Source organism: Sycon ciliatum, chromosome 6 (genome assembly GCF_964019385.1).
Source record: "Sycon ciliatum chromosome 6, ocSycCili1.1, whole genome shotgun sequence".
NCBI lineage: Eukaryota > Metazoa > Porifera > Calcarea > Leucosolenida > Sycettidae > Sycon > Sycon ciliatum.
In genome coordinates this window covers 9,571,635-9,591,268 of record NC_088648.1, presented here as the reverse complement: position 1 = coordinate 9,591,268, position 19,634 = coordinate 9,571,635, and the positions used below count along the sequence as shown (strand labels likewise).

General features: G+C 47.0%; 1 protein-coding gene across 1 annotated transcript; it reads right to left on the bottom strand.

Annotated features, from left to right (window-relative positions):
- Nucleotides 1-9,369: 9,369 nt before the first annotated feature.
- On the bottom strand, nt 9,370-10,753 carry LOC135818826 (glycoprotein-N-acetylgalactosamine 3-beta-galactosyltransferase 1-like). Its single transcript, XM_065332052.1, has one exon. The coding sequence runs from the start codon at nt 10,407-10,409 to the stop codon at nt 9,399-9,401; it is 1,011 nt and encodes a 336-aa protein (XP_065188124.1). The 5' UTR covers nt 10,410-10,753; the 3' UTR covers nt 9,370-9,398.
- Nucleotides 10,754-19,634: the final 8,881 nt, after the last annotated feature.

Below are 19,634 nucleotides of genomic sequence, written 5' to 3'. Positions count from 1 at the left end.
AGTACAATCATGTACAAGCTACAAGTAGGCTCGATCGATCGCTCGTGCGAAAACTCCAGATAAAAATAATTGCACAAAAATACTCTCGATCGCGCGCGCGACGCTCATGACTCATGTAATGCATGCATGATCTGAGCTCATCATGTCAGCAAGAGTATAATAAAAAAAAGATAAACAGACAGTACTCTCATGCTACTGTAGAAGGCTGCCAGATACGTGGAGTTACGGGGGGGGGGGGGGGTCGCGAATAATAATGGAAAAATCAAGATCAATCATCATGCTACGCAAGTACATGCATGTACATGTAAAAGAAGAAGAAAAAGGCCTACAAAAAGGCCGATTCATACTTCATTTCGCGTATACCAGGTATACGGGAAACGCATCGCGTTGCGACTCGGAAAAAGTTGATCGCCATTGTCGTCATGGAAAATATTAATGGAACATAGGATCAGAAGTGGCATTCTGCTGCGGCCAGCACAGCGGGAATGTCAGCCAAAGCTCGGTTAGATTCCAGTAGGCCGCATGATGTCCACGGAGGATAGCATTTGCTGAGCGGACAAGAGAGAAGGAGACCCTTGACCTGATCCAGGCCAGTACGGTGGAATAGGGCTCTTTTCTCTTGTCCGAAAGCACACCGTGAGACAACTCTGTTGTAGAGCGCAGAAGCCGCTTTCCCGAATCCTCCAGATGCACTCAAGACTACCGGCACAAATGACGCGTGCTCAATTTCACGGATTCGTTCCTCATACGAGCGCCTCTTCTCAGCTTCGTGTTTTCGGTATCTCGTAGCTGGAAGTGACTGCTAGCGGTTGGAACGTGCACGAGGGTTGAAGACGCAGATATCTAGGAACGTCTTTTAGAAATGCCCACCCCATATGCTGGATGCAGCTGTCACGGTGCCGATAACTTGCGCTTGCCGGAACGAACGCCCAACAAGCCACCAAGGGGCAGCCTCCATTTGAGGGCTTCTGCAGCGCCCTCCACCGTCCGGCAGAGAAACGGCCATTTTCTCTGCAACCCATACACTAAAGCATGGTAGGCTGCGGCTGCGGCTGCGGCTCAGCAAACTCACACACAACTTGTTCACCTGCCTGAGTAATCTACTCTCACTGTCAACCAGGTATTCCTCGACGAACGGAGCAGTGACGAGGGCTGCGTCAAGATGCCGACAGTCATCCATCCTCACTTGAACGCTGGTGTCTGCGGATAGATCAAGCGTTGCATGATATCTGTCCGGCTTCACCACAAGTATCAACTTGGCTTCAAATGATACCCATAGCTTCCCCCAAGGCTGCACAGGGAGTACCACACCGCACGAACTGCCGGCAATCGGCCTGCTCCGGAAGAATCATCCGCAAACCATGTTTGGATGGTGTCAGCCATTGAGATGCCCTCAATCAACGTCAGCACCCCCAGCCCATACATGGCCTTTGATAAGGGATCTCCTTGCGTGATACCATCTGACGACTGCACAATCCCACCATCAACATACAGACGGACGGGACTACGGTATGTGTTGATGACCGCGGTAGAGAGAGAAGGGCATGAATGACGAAGGGAATGAACTTCCGGCGAGTGAAAGACACCACACATTGCATGAACTACGGCCTCGTCACCGCATTTCTGTCCGGCACAAAGCTGAATAGAATCTGCCACTTCTTGGATTTTTATTGCCGGGCACAATGACACCCATAATCGCTTTCCCGATTATGTGTCGCATTACCTCGCCTATCCCGATGGGCCTTACGCCTGGATTTTTGTCCAGAGGAATACGCCTGCAAGTGGTGTAGGCTTCTAAACTGACTGGATCAAGCCGCAGTGGTGGATTGTTCTGCACTCATGAAGGAGCTCCCGAACCTCGCCCCGGTTCCATAACTCCATACGACGTTTTAAACATGCTGCTGCAGAGTCGAGCCTCATGCCACATGGCTTCTGTAACAAGAGCTGTTGATATACCATCGACGACCTTTGTAGCAATTTCTTCGTAAGGCCCGGCACGACTGAAATAGGATAGGCAAGTTGTTACTTGTGTCACGAAAGAGTTACCTACACCTCCTGTTGGTACTTGCACTACTTGGAAAGCATTGGGGGCGAAAATGAACAAGTTCATCATAAGTGTTCTGAATCAATTCAATTGAACAGGTGTTAGTTAGACCACTTATGATGAAACCACCGAAAGTTGCTTCCGGGTGCTGTGGCAAATCCGCGGTCCGCCGTTCATCCTGGCTTGATGTCAGACTCGGAGGGCGTACAAGCCAAACGTAGAGCAGAACCGAGGGACTGCGACGCCGGGTTGCAACACAATTACAAGGCTTCTCCAGGGGTTGCGCTACACGGAGCATATTTGCGCCAGACACCATGTCATGACAGCATGCTGGTTGCCGTGGGAGCAAATCATCAGGCACCATAGGAGGCGAATCCACCAAGGACGGCGCTGCCGCGACGGAAGCAGAGTCACGACTGGCAGACTCAGCAAGCATTGAATTAATTATTTAGAAAAGCGATCCTGTCAGCTTTTCTATTATTGTGTTCACATGGCGCTACCTAACGACACCGCTATTCAGACACGTTGTCTACGTAGCTACGTAAGTTTCTACGTAAGATGCTCGGTACCTGGTCCTGGACCAGGGAGCTACTCCACGGCTCCTACCATCGCGCGGCCGGCTGGCCACATGCGTGTGCATTGCAGACTTTTTGTTGTTGCCTTTTCGGATGTGCATGCACGAGGAACTTTGGAACTGCTTCTTGCATGAGCTGTTTCGGATATTTCGTCTCCTGGCCTGGCTTATTTCGTTTCGGCGCTGCTGTGACCTCCTTTCGCGGAATATTACTCAATGACAGGTGAGTTGACCAGTTCCCTTTGATTCATTTGCTTGTGTTGACTCTTTCATTTACGAAAAGTGTGCTGACTTTGGGCGGAATGCAATAAATAATGGAAAAGCTGACAGGATCTCCTTTCTAAATTTAGCTTTTCCGCTGCCGAGGCCTCCTTTTACGGAATACTCAATGACAGGTGATCTCTGAGTTGACCGGTTTCCTTCGATTCATTTGCTTATGCTCACCCTTTCATTTACGGAAACGTGTGCTGATTTTATTCGGATTTAGATCCATTTTTATCTCTTTGCCCTTGCCTACAGTGTGCGAAGAGGCGAGTTCACCTTCTTGACGGTAAGGCTTATGTTATATGTGTTGTCAAAATACTCATATTCATTGCACATTAGTTCGTTACAAGTAAGGCACTGGTCAGTGGCATACTATCGTTGGCAGTTCCCAATCTGGAAGGGAAAGGTTCAAGGACTCATTGACCGAGTTTGCCAAATAAATTCGCATATCAGGGAAAATCTCCATTGTGGAGAGGTTCAGTAACTTGTTTGCTTCATACGAAACAAGCCAATAGGTGCAGTCTCGTCTCGTGAAAATCTCGTACTTGTATGATTGGACTTGTTTACTCGAGTCTGGGCTGTTTGATTTGTGAGTAGCGCCGAGATTGCACTGCCCCAAATAAAGTTGCGTGCCGGCAGAGCAAGAATTACGATCTGCAATCTGTTTGTAGCACCTGTAGTACCTGCAAGAATGTGCAGTAGATGTATCGTACTTTCTCTGTTGCTGTTTCAGTTGCCGTCATGTTGCTAAAGAAAGGTTCAGTAGAGAGGTTCTGCAAAGCGAAAATTCGAACGAAGTTTCGCGACATTCCTTGCGAAAGCGTGTACGAATTTTTGCACGAACTTTGCGTTCTGTACATTTTCGTAGTTTGCGCGGGCTAGGCACGTACACCATGACCCGATCTCACGAAATTTCCTACGACAGTTCATTTCGCGTTCCTTGCAAGTTTCGCGTCCAAAGTTGCGAAAGTTCGTGCGAAGTTTCGCACTTCATGATGTAGAGCAAAAGTGTGTACGCATTTTCGTTTTGCAGAACCTCTCTAGTGACTCTTTTGTTTCATACGAGACGAGTCAATGAGTTGGTGTGGCTTAGAATCTTTCGCTGTAGAAGAAATCTATTTGTTTGTCTATTGGAGAAATAATTGTATTCACTGGTTATAAAATAGGTTAAGACAAATTCACAGAATAAATACAATCGGTCCCTTGGTGTTCGTCCTAAAAAGGTTCGACTGAATATCATTCATACTCACCAAAATATATGTAAGATTTTATTATCATGGAGTGCCTTATTTATCTCTCAGTATTAGTACCTCCAACCATAGCCTTGACCCTTTTATCCTCAGGATCAGTGTAGTTGTTGGAACGAGGTGTCGGCCTTAGCAATGTATTTGTTTACATTTTAATACATGTTTATTGTTCCTCCTTTGCTGTGTTGTTTTAGAAAATCGTGGACTAACAGTTTGAAGTCATTGAACTACTTCCAAAAGTTGTATCGACATCAACAGGATTACGATTTCAGTGCAATATGATGCTGGATGACCAGTACCTATCGTGGGGTCCGTCGCATTGAAGGATTATTATTATTGATATAGGGCATTCCATTGATTGGTGACAGAAAAAAACAAAAGAAATTATAGCAATAAAAACTGCTTTAGGGCAGTTTTCTAAAAAAAGTTATTGTGTTCTAGTCCATGGACCATGGACCCCGTCTAAAAAGTAAGAAATTAACGAAATGTGATAGCTGAAAATTAAAATTTCACACAAAACCTCACAATAATCACACACAGAATTAAAAGCTACATGTAGAAGACCTTTTCCCCTCGTGATCCTCTTTCCTATGCATGCATGTTGCCAATTGTTGGTGCAGTACGAGGTGATTCGCAATTTTTGGACATGTCGCAATTTTTGGACAAATCAGTTAAATATGGAAGTAGAGTCCCCCTGAGTCGTTGTCCTTTCCTTGGTGGACAAATCTTTGACAAGAGTGTCTTCGTGTGGTCCTCAAGTTTCTTCGTGCCAATTTTTAGCGGTGAAGGCCGTTTCTTTCTGGGCGTTTTCTTTATTATTCTTAGGTAATGTAATGAGTAATTTTGAAAATTTCGATTAAATAATAAATGATTGAGGATTCCGTTGACTCTACGTCGCATAACGGAGAGAATGTCGACATGGGGGATGTTGTATCCCTTCCATCAACTCCAGGGACTACGTATTCCAGCTCAAATCCGCCTGGAAGAGTCTCCTCGCCTTCTCAACCGGTGCGTTTGTGGAGGGGTTCTGGTCAGGAGAAATCTCTTTTAGCAGTGCGAGCGTTCCACTCACCTGGCACCAGTGAACACTTCCTAACCAAGAAGGACGCAGCGGCTAGTTACGGAGCTAGCCCTCCACTCTTTGCGAAATATGAGAAGGAGATGGGCCACACTGGAGTGCTCTCCTCTGTTCTTGAATATGACGTCCATGAAAACCCTTGAGTGACCCTTTAAATTGTGTGTCACATTGAAAAGCCTTGAAAAGCTTGCTATGAACGGCCTGTCATTAGAACTCATATCAGCTGGTCTCATAGGCATAGCCTTACCCCATGTTCATGTCCTGTGCAAGTTTTACTCGTTCACACCATTGCAGACTGCTGCTAGATGCTATTTAATTTAGTTGTCCAATAATTGCTCGCATTGAAAAAGCAGTAGAAAAAGACACCTTCAATCAGGTCAAGTTGTAGCCGCATGCTTCAACTCTATGCCTTCAGGTGTGTGTGGTGGTGGTAAAGCATAAGTGTGCCAGTAGAAAGGCAAGAAAGAAATTTAATTTATCTTACAAACCAACATAATGGGGTGCTATTTAATTTGAGTGTCCAAAAATAGCAAATGACCTCGTACAAGTTAAAGTTGAAAGCAGCATTTCAAGTGTTGTGATTATTGTGAGGTTTTGTGTGAAATTTTAATTTTCAGCTATCACATTTCGTTAATTTCTTACTTTTTAGACGGGGTCCATGGTCCATGGACTAGAACACAATAACTTTTTTTAGAAAACTGCCCTAAAGCAGTTTTTATTGCTATAATAATCATGGGTAGGGCAACGCACAGAACCAGCCGCCTGAACAGCAACGTCCCACACATCACCCACTCGGCCAATCTGCCTGTTAGACGTACATGTTTTTTTTTTTTTTTTTTTTTGTTTTTTATGTATTACTTTGGTTATGATGCATGTACAAGTAGTGCGATCTCAAATCAGATGATGGGTGATCTCAAATCAGATGATGGGTGATCTCAAATCAGATGATGGGTGATCTCAAATCAGATGATGGGTGATCTCAAATCAGATGATGGGTGAGTGCATGGCACATCCTTTCCAGCACACGAGCTTCCAGCAATCCGTGACTCCAAAGTCCGGGGAACCCAACCAGGAGGCGCAGCAGGAGGCGCAGCAGGAGGCGCAGAAGGGACATGAGCATCACCAACAACAATACACCCATGTAGTTCGAAGATCAGAATTGCCAAAATTTCGACAGCGATTGTCTCGACCAGGGCCACAATTCTCACAGCATCTTCCCGCAGCAGCACAAGAGCAGGAGTGACAAGTGCCCCTGCTACATACCGCTACATAAGCAACATGGGCGAGTGCCACGAACCAGCGACATCCTCGCTGCTGATCACCACCGCATCCAGTTGACTAAATCACCATCCACAGCATCAGCACACTGTCCGCATGATCCGGGTACCCGCATCGAACCGCAAAGCGCAAGTGTAGCGAAGCCGGGACCTGCACCGTCGTCTGTAGCGAGGTACTAGGTGTGACCAGAAATATAGCCAAGCCTGCATGTACATGTAGATGTAGCGAAGCCTGTACCCGGACCGTCGTCCGTAGATCTACTCCGTAGCGAGCGATCATGCTGTAGAGCATGCAGATTCTTCAATCTTGTGCCTGTTGCATTGTAGTCTAGTACTTGTGTCAATTTGTAGTCTGTTTAAGGCTCAGTCTGGAAAAGCTTGTAGGACAGCTCACGTAGTCAATGTAGCCTTTGTCACAGCTCAGTTCGTAGGTGAATTAGTATTTGATTCGGTCATGCATGGCGTTGAACCGCTCTATGAGCTCCATAAGGCGGTATCTGGTTGGTTTATGGTTGGTTGGTTGGTTTATTTTAATTCGCACAATAAACGGGAACTAGGCCCAATGATATAAAGGCGAATGGATAAGCCGCATTTCGAACAGAGAGGACAGGAATTAGAAAATTACGCCAAGAAAGAAGAAGTATCTGACAGAGGAGTCAAGCGAGTATCAGGGGTGACAGGGTGGTCGAGGAGAGCTAGGGCCTCTCTGAGCAACAACATGGTAGGCAACATATGCCATACTTTTTCTGTCTTGCTATGGTCCGAACGTCATCGGGCAGCAGGTTCCAGAGTGCAGATCCTGCGACGGATGGCCGAGAAGCGCCAGAGCGAGTGGAGGATGGCTGACTGAGCAGACCACTGGACCTCTGATGACGGGTTCTCCTGCCAGTAGATCTGACGAACAGTACAGACAACGTGGCACTAGCTTTCCCGTGAAGGCACCTCCAGACAAACAAGAGTAGCTTGCGCTTGCTGAGTTCGCCTATCCGGTACAAGCCGTGCTGCACCAGCACTGGCAGTAGGGGATTCACGGTTGTGTACAGTGTAGGATGGGTTGCCATCGATAGCTCGGATAGCCCTGTTCTGTAGCAGACCCAGGCGATCAAGCTGGCGACCAAGGAGCGCGGGGAAGAAGGCATTACTGCCATAGACTATGTCAGGGATGACAACAGCCTGGACGAAGAGACGCCGTGCATTTTGTATAATTTAATTTATTTAAAGGATTCCCCGGAGGCCGTTTAGGCCTATCGAGGGGTCTCCATTCTGTACAGTTAGGATGGGAATATGAGAATACAAAGTGAGCAGAGACTGGGGAGAAATAACACGATGAATAGAACAACTGGGAGTGAGCAAATCAATGAGGAAAACAAGGAATATCAGTGAATACCTTTGCAGTTAAATTGAAACTTAGCCATACTATTATGCAGTTCTCTTTTAAACTCAGCAATTTTATGATGGAGGTTATAGTAGGGGGCAGACAGTTCCACAGAGTGCCTGCCTGAAACAGAAACATAGAAGATAGTATGCGGCCATGACTATGGAAGACTAGTTTGTTCGGACGGCGCTCACTTTTAGTAACGGTAATGTGGAACATTGCGAGGTAATTAGGGTGCGAATGGACGTATCTAAATCAAAAATTTAATATTAAATAATAATATAAAATTAATAATACCCAATGCTGTAGACAGCAAGCTGTTTCGGCCATAAAGGCCTCATCAGTACAGCTACGAGCTAAATAGGCCGAGCTACCAGCCATGGTGCATAAATAATAATAATCTAAAGAGGGTGACCAGTGAAAGAAACTGGTGCAGATCGGGATACGGAGCGACAGTCTCGCCACAGCGCACCAATCTTACGGGTAGTCTTGCCGACAATTCGGTCGACTTGAGCGTCCCATGAAAGCTTACTATCAAGTACAACACCGAGGTATGTGGTAGTCGATGCTGTTGGAACGGCTACTCCACGACACTGGACAGTTAGGAGAGGGTTGTGGTGAGGAAGAAAGGTCACAGCACGGCTTTTGGTAGGGTTGAGGACAAGGCCCCTCGCCTGTAGCCAAACAGCTAGGTTGGTGACTGCCGTCGTTAGCGTATCAGAGACAGCCCCAACAGAACTCTGCAAGGAATACAATGCTATGTCGTCCGCAAACTGGATGCTGGGTACAGGGTGCAGGACGGAGGGGACGTCGCGGGTGTAAATGGAAAATAGAACAGGACCTAGCACAGATCCTTGTGGTACCCCACACGTGCAGGGAGTGGCCTGACTCGTGGTTGGCCCAATGCAGACCATCTGCTCTCGCGCAGTTAGGTAGCTGGCAAACCAGGTGAGGGCTGATCCGCACACACCCACGTCAAACAGATCGACAATGAGCTATGTGTAGCGGACTTTGTCGAATGCTTTGGACATATCCAATGTGCATAGTCACATTTCCCCTGTCCTTGGCAGCGAAGAGACTGTCAGTGAGAAGGCAGAGGGCATCCTCAGTGGAGTGGTGCTGACGGTAGGCAAATTGGGTAGTAGGGAGGCACTGGTTGGTTCGAAGGTGGCGGACAAGTTGGCGCTGGACGATCCTTTCTTTTCATTTACTTTTCATTCGTACAGCTCTATCTTTTGTTTTCGGTGCGTATTTTTGGCCGTGATGCCGAGACCTCAGGTCGGCAGAGCCATCAATGCCCCACCATCACTGCTGCGTCTCGGTGCAGCCCCTGCTCAATAGTTGTCACGTTCGTCCTAGTCTCAGTATCATGGTCTTTCTTTATTATTTTCGAGCTGGGAATGTGAACATAGTAAAAAAATCTTCTCAAGTAGTTTAGAGATAGTATAGTATAGTGAGTGTGTGTGTGGGTGGGGGGGTGTGGGTGGGGGGGGGGTGTGGGTGGGGGGGGGGGGGAGGAAGGGTTGAACCTGAATACTGCTAGCTATTTTCGAGTCTCCGACGATCGCTGGACCAAGCGCCAAACTTGTGCAGCTTATTGATAAGATAGTCCAGAGCATACTGCGACTGCGGTGAAATATAATGAAACGAAACCGCCAGTTCAGAGCAGCAGCCGGGGCCCTCGTTTTCCTCGGACTTGCCCGCGGAGTGCGTCAGCACCCATTTGTATTTTGAACTGGCTACAGCGCCGGGTGTGAGGTGCATCTCTGGACTGAGGGGCAAGATCCGGCTCTTTGCAGCGTCCCGGCTGTCTGAGATGTTGACGCCAGCTGATTTAAGGCACAGAGAAACCAGCTGGTCCTCGCTTGGTATGCGATCGTTCATCATGCAGCCCTTTCCGATTTGCTCCCTCAGCTTACCCAGAGCTGCTCTGTTGAGGACATATCCTGCACCGCCAGATACCCACTCCAAACTGCCGTCCGGGGTTCGCAGATGTTTTCCCAAGAAACGTGGCTGCGCGGTACTCCTTGTGTACAGCATGAACTTGAGATTCTCCACCACCGTATAGGTGTCATCATCACACTTATAGAACCAGTCATACGCCGCTCGGTGCACCTCATACACGTACTTCCAGGCTTCGCGAGACTTCGCCACCAGAGCAGCACGTCCTTCTGTCACACCCGGCAGAGATACTCGACCTGGAAGAAGTGTCCTGTCTTTACCACTAGTCATGAATAGCAGTCGATCACATCGCCTGCCCCAGGTCGCCAAGATAGCAGACCCTTTGATGGCGATCGTGCGACTTCCAGTCAACACCCAACATAGTACCCGAACATTCAGTACTTTCTGCACCTGCCGGCTGCTGGCTTTCTCCTCGCCGGTACGAAGGACTCCCGCGACCTCTTCAGCGCGTTTCCTAAATCCGTTTTCGTCTTGGACTCGACTTGATTGCCACGTCGAAGACAGATACGAGCTGCAGGAAAGCAGCAACGTGATGCCAATGCACAGTGCCACCGAAGTACGACACCACTCATGTACAGCCGGAGACATTCTCCACCAAAATAAAACCCGTCCTCGGCCTGGCGTTGAGCGACGGGTACGAGCTCATGCAACAAGCTACCAGGCTGGTGAACAAAGCTCTTCTCAGTCTCGCATCCTCTCGAGCTGGCTCGTTGGCTGTTATATTTTCAATTATTTTTGTAGTTTGAGTTTGAATGAGAGTTTTGAAATGCCATACTCACGAGATCGATCGAGAAGACAGAGTTTACATCTGGGAGTACGAGACTGACTCCATCCGAACGCAGGAGCGGATAGCTATCTCTGAAGCCAGGAACGCACTCCGAGCAGATGCCACACTCATCTCAGCCACCCTCGACACCGACCAGCAACGTGTCATCGAGCTTGCCTCCGAGAAGGGTGCATCGAGCTGGCTGACGTGCAGGCCTCTGGCGCGCCATGGCTTCTCCCTCAGCAAGGGTGAATTTCGGGACGGTGTATACCTCCGCTAAAACTGGCTGCCAGCCCGCCTGCCATCGGATTGCCCTTGTGGTGCCAAGTTCACCACCTGTCATGCCCTTTCATGCCCCACAGGTCGGGTACCTTCCATCCGCCACAATGAGGTGCGCGACATCACCGCAAATTTGCTGAAGAAGGTGGCGTACAATGTGGCAGTGGAGCCTCACCTCCAGCCGGTAACCGGAGAGCAATTTCACCTTCGCTCCGCCAATGTTCAGGAACAGGCCCGCCAGGATGTAGCTGCCAGTGGCCTTTGGGGTGGCCGATTTGAGCGCACGTTTATTGATGTCAGGGTGTTTAACCCATGTGCGTCCTCAAATCGAGCCACGTCACTGGCCTCCACCTACACTCGGCAGGAGAAGGAGAAGTGCAGGGCTTATGAGCAACGTGTGCGTGATATCGAACATACATCGTTTGTTCCAGCAGTCTTTGCCACAACGGGTGGGATGAGTCGGCATTGCAATGCACTGTACAAGAGGATAGGCCTCGACCAAATATGCTAAAAAATAGAGCATATTATGCTCGTCGCATATCAAGGAAAACGTCCATAATAATTATGCCAAAGGCTTAGCAAGATATGCAAAAAAGATATGCCAAAATATGGCAAAATATGCTCGACATAAGCAGAAAGTGTAGATCATTTCAGTAAAATTGCAACCTTGGATTATTCATTGGCTTCACGGCTATCATGCTTATGGTGCAAATCAAAACACATGCGGAATAGTATGGCTGGGTCATATGGGGTGTGTCCCCAGCAACCGTAACGATAGTGTTCATCCATGGGGAAATGTAGCAAACGCCTCTACCCGGATGATTCCAAATTCATCCATAAAAGGCATTTCTGAACGCATTTTGACCATAATATGAATGTTTTGTCCTCATTTTCTTCAGAATATTTGAATTATATGCTGGCTTCATTCCAATATTCCCTTCTTTGTCGCTCAATATGCCATAATATTATATGAACTGTCCCACAAAATATGCGGAAAAATGCGCAAGCATAATTTGGTCGAGGTCTACAAGAGGATTGCCTGCCTGCTTGCTGATAAAACCAGCGAGCCTTACAGCACCGTCATGGCATGGGTCCGCTGTAGACTCAGCTTTGCCCTCCTCCGTGCTAGTGTGATGTGCCTCCGTGGATCCCACACTCTGCGCGCCCCTGTTGGCTCCAACTCCCCTGCCTCGCTTGTTGCAGCCGCGTGGAGTGAGGCAGTGATCCCAGGACACTAATCATTTACTTTGTTATTATTATCAGGCTGTTTTCGGTTTGTTATGATTTCTTGGTTTTCTATTAGACTGTTTTCACGGCCATTCAAGCTCTCTCGACTGTGTTCACAGCCATTTTTAATTTTTCTGAATTTTGCCCATTTTCGGTCGAATTCCAAGGTTTCAGTAAAAAAATCAACAAAATCAGTACGAGTAGTACAAATACAATACCAGGGAGTAGTACAATACGGTATTGTACTACTCCCTCGGGTTTTTTTGGGTTTTTTTTTACTGTTATCTACTAATTTTATTGAAACAAAGAAAAACGGTGGCACCTATGTCAGGGGATGGCGCCCACGCCTGGTATAAAGTAAAACGTAAAAGAGAAAAAAAGAAAAAGAAAAAAGTAGTAGAGCACACGGGGTCGCCGTGGTAACCAAAGAGAGAGAAGAAGGAAAAGAAAAGATAAGAAAGAAAGAAAGAGAGGTAAGCAACTCCATGTACATCAACAGTACTTGTGTCATACGCTTACAATGAACACTCAGCAGCCGCCAGAACAGCGGAGTGAACAGGAAGTGGCACTGAAGAGCGCCGGTAGCCGCGCAGACTAGCAACCATGGCTAGGGTCCAGCGGATAATGCTCCGAAAATGTTCGTATAATGCTAATCACAATGCTCCAAAAACTACCTCACAATGCTGATTATAATGCTTCAACAAGGGCTATAATGCTCTTGTTTTGGAACAAAAATTGAAGAAAGGCTCCACATTATCAAACTTCCAGCAAAGGATGCATATAGTCCATCTGCCTCTGAAGCTGCTACAATATCTCTCACCAGCTCCACCACTTCTTAGCGCTATAAGACATGATCGCGTCTCCATTGGCTGCTCTCCATTGAAACTTTGATGCAGGGCAAATCTTTTCCCTTGCTTATACATGCAGTGATAAACCCTATCGGGTAAACCCTATCGGTTTATTGGGTGTTAGCGGCCGTCGTGAGTTCCCTTCGGGAACGGACACGATAATTTACTTTTTTTACTTTTACTTTACATGCAGTGAGAGGTGAGACCATTATTGCTGGTTATCATTTGGATGCCCAAAGCTTGTCATGGGAAGCGATATACCGGCCTGCAGACAAGCCGTCACTGCTTCCACTCTGTGACAAAACGTCTTCATCAAAAACAGCTCACGTGAGGCTAGTTCCTGAGAGACGATCTCAGATCGAGATCCCTCCCATTTGCAGAAATCCTGAACACACGTGGGCAGAAGTTATTTTGCCGCTCTACATCCTCTGCTTGCGCTGTCTTCTTCTCCTGAGGTTGCGTGGAGACAAATGGTTGGCCACCATACTCTTCTTTTCTGATAGTACTTGACTGTAGGCATTGCCTTGCATTACAATCGTCCACGACGAACTGTACGTGCTTCACCAGGAAAGTAAGACATGCGCTGCTGAGCACTCAAATCGACTTGGTACTGCGTCCATGAGAAATTATAGTTCTTTTCGGCGAGGTAGTTACTTGGAAAAACTCTTTCTGTTTATACCCGCTCCTTCATCCAGGTCCAAATTTATCAATGGATCAGTGTTTACTTCAGTATCGCTAGAGATGCTATGACCAAGAGTCTACGGCATAACACATTTTGGAGGAAAACTCCTCTTCGTCTGTTTGATATTCACTTTGCGTACGTCTATAATAGTTTCCTCCATGCATGGCTCTCCATGATTTCTAAAAAAGAACTCCTCGTGAATCATCGTTACGGATTTTGTGTAACAGCCTCAGTTGCAACGTTTAGTTGGGCATGCTACACCACAAAGTCATGTACATTTACCTGACTACACAGCATTGCTACATAAAGCCTTTAACAGGCTTTATGTAGCAATGGCATGATGTAGTCCGGTAAATGTAGCATTAGTGCTAAAGGTGTTTCGAGTCTACTGTCCACACAAAGTCATGTGCCGGTACAATACATGGCGTTGCACCTCATGGCGTTAGCCGATTGTTGCCAAAAACCTGAGATTTCTCGACATTATCCACTATGAAACTCGTTATACCTCACATAATGCTCGTCTTGTTCCCTTCTAATGCCCCATAATGCTCTGATGCTCGGAGAATCTCATAATGCCGAATATAATGCCGGCTATTATTGACGTACGCGAAGTGAATATCAAACAGACGAAGAGGAGTTTTCCTCCAAAATGTGTTATGCCGTAGACTCTTGGTCATAGCATCTCTAGCGATACTGAAGTAAACACTGATCCATTGATAAATTTGGACCTGGATGAAAGAGCGGCTATAAACAGAAAGAGTTTTTCCAAATAACTACCTCGAAAAGAACTAGAATTTCTCATGGACGCAGTACCAAGTCGATTTGAGTGCTCAGCAGCGCATGTCTTACTTACCTGGTGAAGCACGTACAGTTCGTCGTGGACGATTGTAATGCAAGGCAATGTCACAGTCAAGTGCTATCAGAAAAGAAGAGTATGGTGGCCAACCATTTGTCTCCACGCAACCTCAGGAGAAGAAGACAGCGCAAGCAGAGGATGTAGAGCGGCAAAATAACTTCTGACCACGTGTGTTCAGGATTTCTGCAAATGGGAGGGATCTCGATCTGAGATCGTCTCTCAGGAACTAGCCTCACGTGAGCTGTTTTTGATGAAGACGTTTTGTCACAGAGTGGAAGCAGTGACGGCTTGTCTGCAGGCCGGTATATCGCTTCCCATGACAAGCTTTGGGCATCCAAATGATAACCAGCAATAATGGTTTCACCTCTCACTGCATGTATAAGCAAGGGAAAAGATTTGCCCTGCATCAAAGTTTCAATGGAGAGCAGCCAATGGAGACGCGATCATGTCTTATAGCGCTAAGAAGTGGTGGAGCTGGTGAGAGATATTGTAGCAGCTTCAGAGGCAGATGGACTATATGCATCCTTTGCTGGAAGTTTGATAATGTGGAGCCTTTCTTCAATTTTTGTTCCAAAACAAGAGCATTATAGCCCTTGTTGAAGCATTATAATCAGCATTGTGAGGTAGTTTTTGGAGCATTGTGATTAGCATTATACGAACATTTTCGGAGCATTATCTGCTGGACCCTAATCCCAGATCGAGATCCCTCCCAATCGCGGAAATCCTGAGAACACGTGATCAGAAGCTATTTTGCCGCTCTACATCCTCTGCTTGCGCTGTCTTCTTCACCTGAGGTTGCGTGGAGACAAATGGTTGGCCACAATACTCTTCTTTTCTGATAGCACTTGACTGTAGGCCTTGCATTATAATCGTCCACGACGAACTGTACGTGCTTCACCAGGAAAGTAAGATACTCGCTGCTGAGCACTCAGATCGACTTAGTACTGCGTCCATGAGAAATTCTAGTTCTTTTTGAGCCTGCTGAGCTGGACTCGTCAAAGGCAGTTATTTGGAACAAGCTGTTTCTGTTTATAGCCGCTCCTTCACCCAGGTCCAAATTTATCAATGGATCAGTGTTTACTTCAGTACCGCTAAAGATGCCATGGCCAGAGCCTATGGCCAGAACCTATGGCTTAATAGGAAACTCTTCTTCGTCTGTTTTCATATTCACTTCGCGTACATCTAGTCTCCTCCATAGGCGCCGGCGGATTATGCCGGCATAATTATTGGCATAATTTGGTGGTTGAAAATTTGGAGCATAATTTGGCATCCTTTTGGATGTAGGAGAATAACTACATGATTGTACCACCGTTCTAGTATGTAGGCTACACAATTGTGTATACTGCACCTGATCCGTGCTGGTGGTCTGCATGGTAAAGGGTTCGGAGGTCAAGCAGATAGTGTTTTCAATGAAAAACAGGGTAGAAATCATGGCAATACAGTATTGTATGTTCAGGCTCGTCTTCTTCAAAGCTCTTTCTCACACTGATACAGTACAAGTAGCAGGATATGCGAGTGAATCCGTCTTTATCAGGTATCCCGGGGCGGACGAGATACTAGTAGTGACGGGTAGTCCGCAAACCTCCGCGTACATGTACCGGTACATTATGCATGTTACGAAGTCATGACCTCTGGATTTTGCATATTGCTCTAATAATTCTCATGATAAATTGAGGTCTAGTTGGTGTCCGGTCATGATGGAAGGAGAGGTGGAGCTACTGGAGAGAGGAGCTGATTATTCGCAGGGTGAGGCCACTGAGGGTGACATCGGTTGGACAAGTATAACGACTTGATTACGAAGACAGTTGAACATGACAATAAGGTAACTCAAACTTATTTTGGCAATAAAAAAATCTTTTACAGAAGACGTCAACTAATGAATAGAAGAAGTAATGTTTTCTCCTTTCCATGTTGATCTCTAGCATGCATGGACACCTTGGTATGGGAATACTCATGTAACATTTTGTTGTACTTATGGCCACTTGCAAGTACGGAAAGGCACAATTTTCCGAACTTTGAAGCGTCATAAGTACAACAAAGTGAATAAGAATCCCGGCATCCCAAAGCATAATATGAGGATTTTGCGAGCATAATGCGAGAATCCATGAAAGCATAATTCCATGATTTCGCGAGCATAATCCGCCGGAGCCTAAGGCGCCGGTCACACATGCAGGCGGCGACACCGCTTTTGCGGCTGCCTCCAACACGCTGGCAGTGGGCGCTTTTGCGGCTCTTTTCTGCCGGCGGTCACACATGCAAAGGCTTTGGTACGCACGCAGCTTCACGGGTCTCCACAGGTGTCGTAAAACTTTTCTCTGAAAAAGACTGTAGCCTCAAAATTCTTCAGGAAGTTACCTGCTTTGTTGCATTTTGACTGAATTGGCTGTTTCATTTTTAATTCCTATCACTGTTGTCTTTCCTTTCCTGCGCTGGTATGGATCGCAGAAACGCCCAGAATCGCCGACAACGTCGTGACCAGCGACTGCGCAGAGCTATGGAGATTGCCTCAATATTCATGTTGTTCAATTTCTCTTCGTTTGAATCTTGCGGAAGCTCCTTGAGCATCGGTGGACGCCTGAGTCGAGTCCCATGTCGGATGGGACTCGACTCAGGTGTCATGGTGTCTTGACCTCGAAATAGAGGGAGAGGAGCAGTTGCTCTTGGTCAGCAGTCCACTTCATGACGAGAGATGAAAAACTAATTTTTCCAAGATCCAAGAGATCCAACAACGACAACGCCGCAAAAGTTGCACTACCACTTTTGTGTTTCGCCACGAATTTTTTGGTTGTGGCGCTTTTGAGATTGCCGCCGTGGCGCCAGTGGCGCCAGGCGCAGTATCCATGGTGATCCAGGGATATCCCAACTTTTGTGGTGCAGCTTTGGTGGTGTCGCAAAAGCGCCATGCATGTGTGACCGGCGCCTTACAAGCACTCGTTCATTCTGAATTGCGATATCAGCAACCTTTGAGCTTTTTCTGAGAATATGGATGCGATTTCAGCAACTTTCACTTGTTTTGGCATGGTTGCGAAAAGCACAAGTTGCGAAGTATTTTGGCATCTTTGGCCAATTGGGCTAGTCAGGAGCACTGTTTCAACACAGACTCAGTGTGTCCTAGATCCTCCGCCTTGTAACATTGAACATGCTGTCAACCGATCAACATGCATTGTACATGTGCATGACTATTGTATGGTGTTACATGTATATAACCCAATACTAGTTCAAAAACTAGTATTAGATAAACCTTGTTATACATGTATATGTAGTTGATGCATATTGTTACATTGACAACATGAAACAAGGTGGGGGACACTGTGTTCGGAAACAGTGACTTTACTACAACCTTCCGCGGTTGGCAGAGCCCCGGTCCCTGCGGACCATTTGAACCATATGGGTGTTGAACCCGGTTCTGACCCTCATTATGCTATAGGGGGGTTGGAGACTACTCCTTACGTCCGTCGTGTATTCTTTGATCGCTCCTGGATGTCGTCCTGGTAGTCATGTAGCTACTTAAACCTCAACTTCTTTTCTTCCAACTTCTGCCCATGGCGTCCTTCTCTCAGCTCATCAGCTGTCAACAGTTACTGCCACCACCATGATACCATGACACTGTCGCGAGAAGGTGCTCTCCGGGGTTGGTGATGTCCCGACGTGGCCATGGGTAGGCCTTCACCACGTCGGAACACCCCGGCTGCACGTTGGTTACCCCCACCCCCACTTGTTTGTTGTTGATGTTTTTCGAACACAGTGTCCTCCACCTTGTTTCATGCTGTCAATGTAACAACAATGATGACTATTGTAGTGCAAGTGACTACGACTTGTACAAGTAGTATGACTGTCAGTGTCATCAGTCCAAGTCCGTACCACTAGTCACTACTCGTCATGGCCGCATGGGTCCATGCACCATGCGCCTCTGGGCTCTACTCTCTAGCTAGCCTAGGCTCTCACTAGCCAAAGCTGCAGTGCGAGTCGTACCAAGCGCGGTTGTCAATGCGGCACCAGCTACAAAGACAAGTGAGACGTCATGATGCGCCAGATAGAGGATGAGTCTGGATGACTCGAGTGTTCCTCGGCTGGAGAGATCCACACGACGTCATGTACAAAGCTACTGCAGTACCGGTACGAGTGCAGTGACAACGACACGCTTCTTCGCCAGTTGTACCATTGTGTACTGACTGAGTTTACACGACACTCTACAGCTAGCAAGAGTACGTCATCATGGACATCATGGACATCATGGGGGTTATCTGGTTATGATGCACTCTTGACTACAGACGAGTACAGTTAGCAGTGAAATAAAAACCAACCAACCAGTCAGTGCACTCACTGCCTCTGTCTACAGACTCAGTACTACTAATATGTACCAAGACAACCAGATAACCCCCCCCCCCCCCTTATGATAAATACTTACACAAAGGCAGAAGAGAACAGAGCTATAGACAACCGGCTAGGTCATTGTTGTAACGCTGCGTTTCATGCACATAGCGTCATAGGCTAGCAAAGCTAAGGCAATCCTCAGACAACTGATCTCCGGCTGTCTCTGTTCTCTTCTGCCTTTGTGGTAATGGCTAATGCTCCATCCTTGTACTGTTGTAGTGTTGATCACTCTAGGCAATCTGGGAACTCTCGCTATTGTGATAACTACTTACATGTACTAGTACATGTATGACTACTGCCCTGGTCTTTCATTGCCATGACCACGATGACTAGGCCAGTGCATGCAGTACACTGTACGGCCTACAAAGGCTACAGTACAGGCTGAGTACAGGGTCTGAGTTGGAAGACGATGAAGTGCCAAGCAGTTGCAAAATCCCATGATCATGATGATGACAATCAGGGAGTCGTATAATTTATTATACGACTCCCTGAATGTAGACTTTCAAGTAGAGTGATGACATTGTCTCGTCACTGTTTACATTTTATGGTCATACCGCGACCGCAGTACCGGTACGTAGCATGCAAGACTCTTCTTGCCAAGACTCGACTCTTCTTGCCAAGACTCATACTAGTCGGACAGCCTAGGCGGCGTGCGGCTCGGAGCCTAGTTTTATAACGCCTGCTCTAGAGCTGTGGCCGTGGAGGCTACCTACATTTTTACAACTACAAAGTAGTACAATCATGTAGTACTTACATGTACTTTTTTGTGCATCATGTAGAT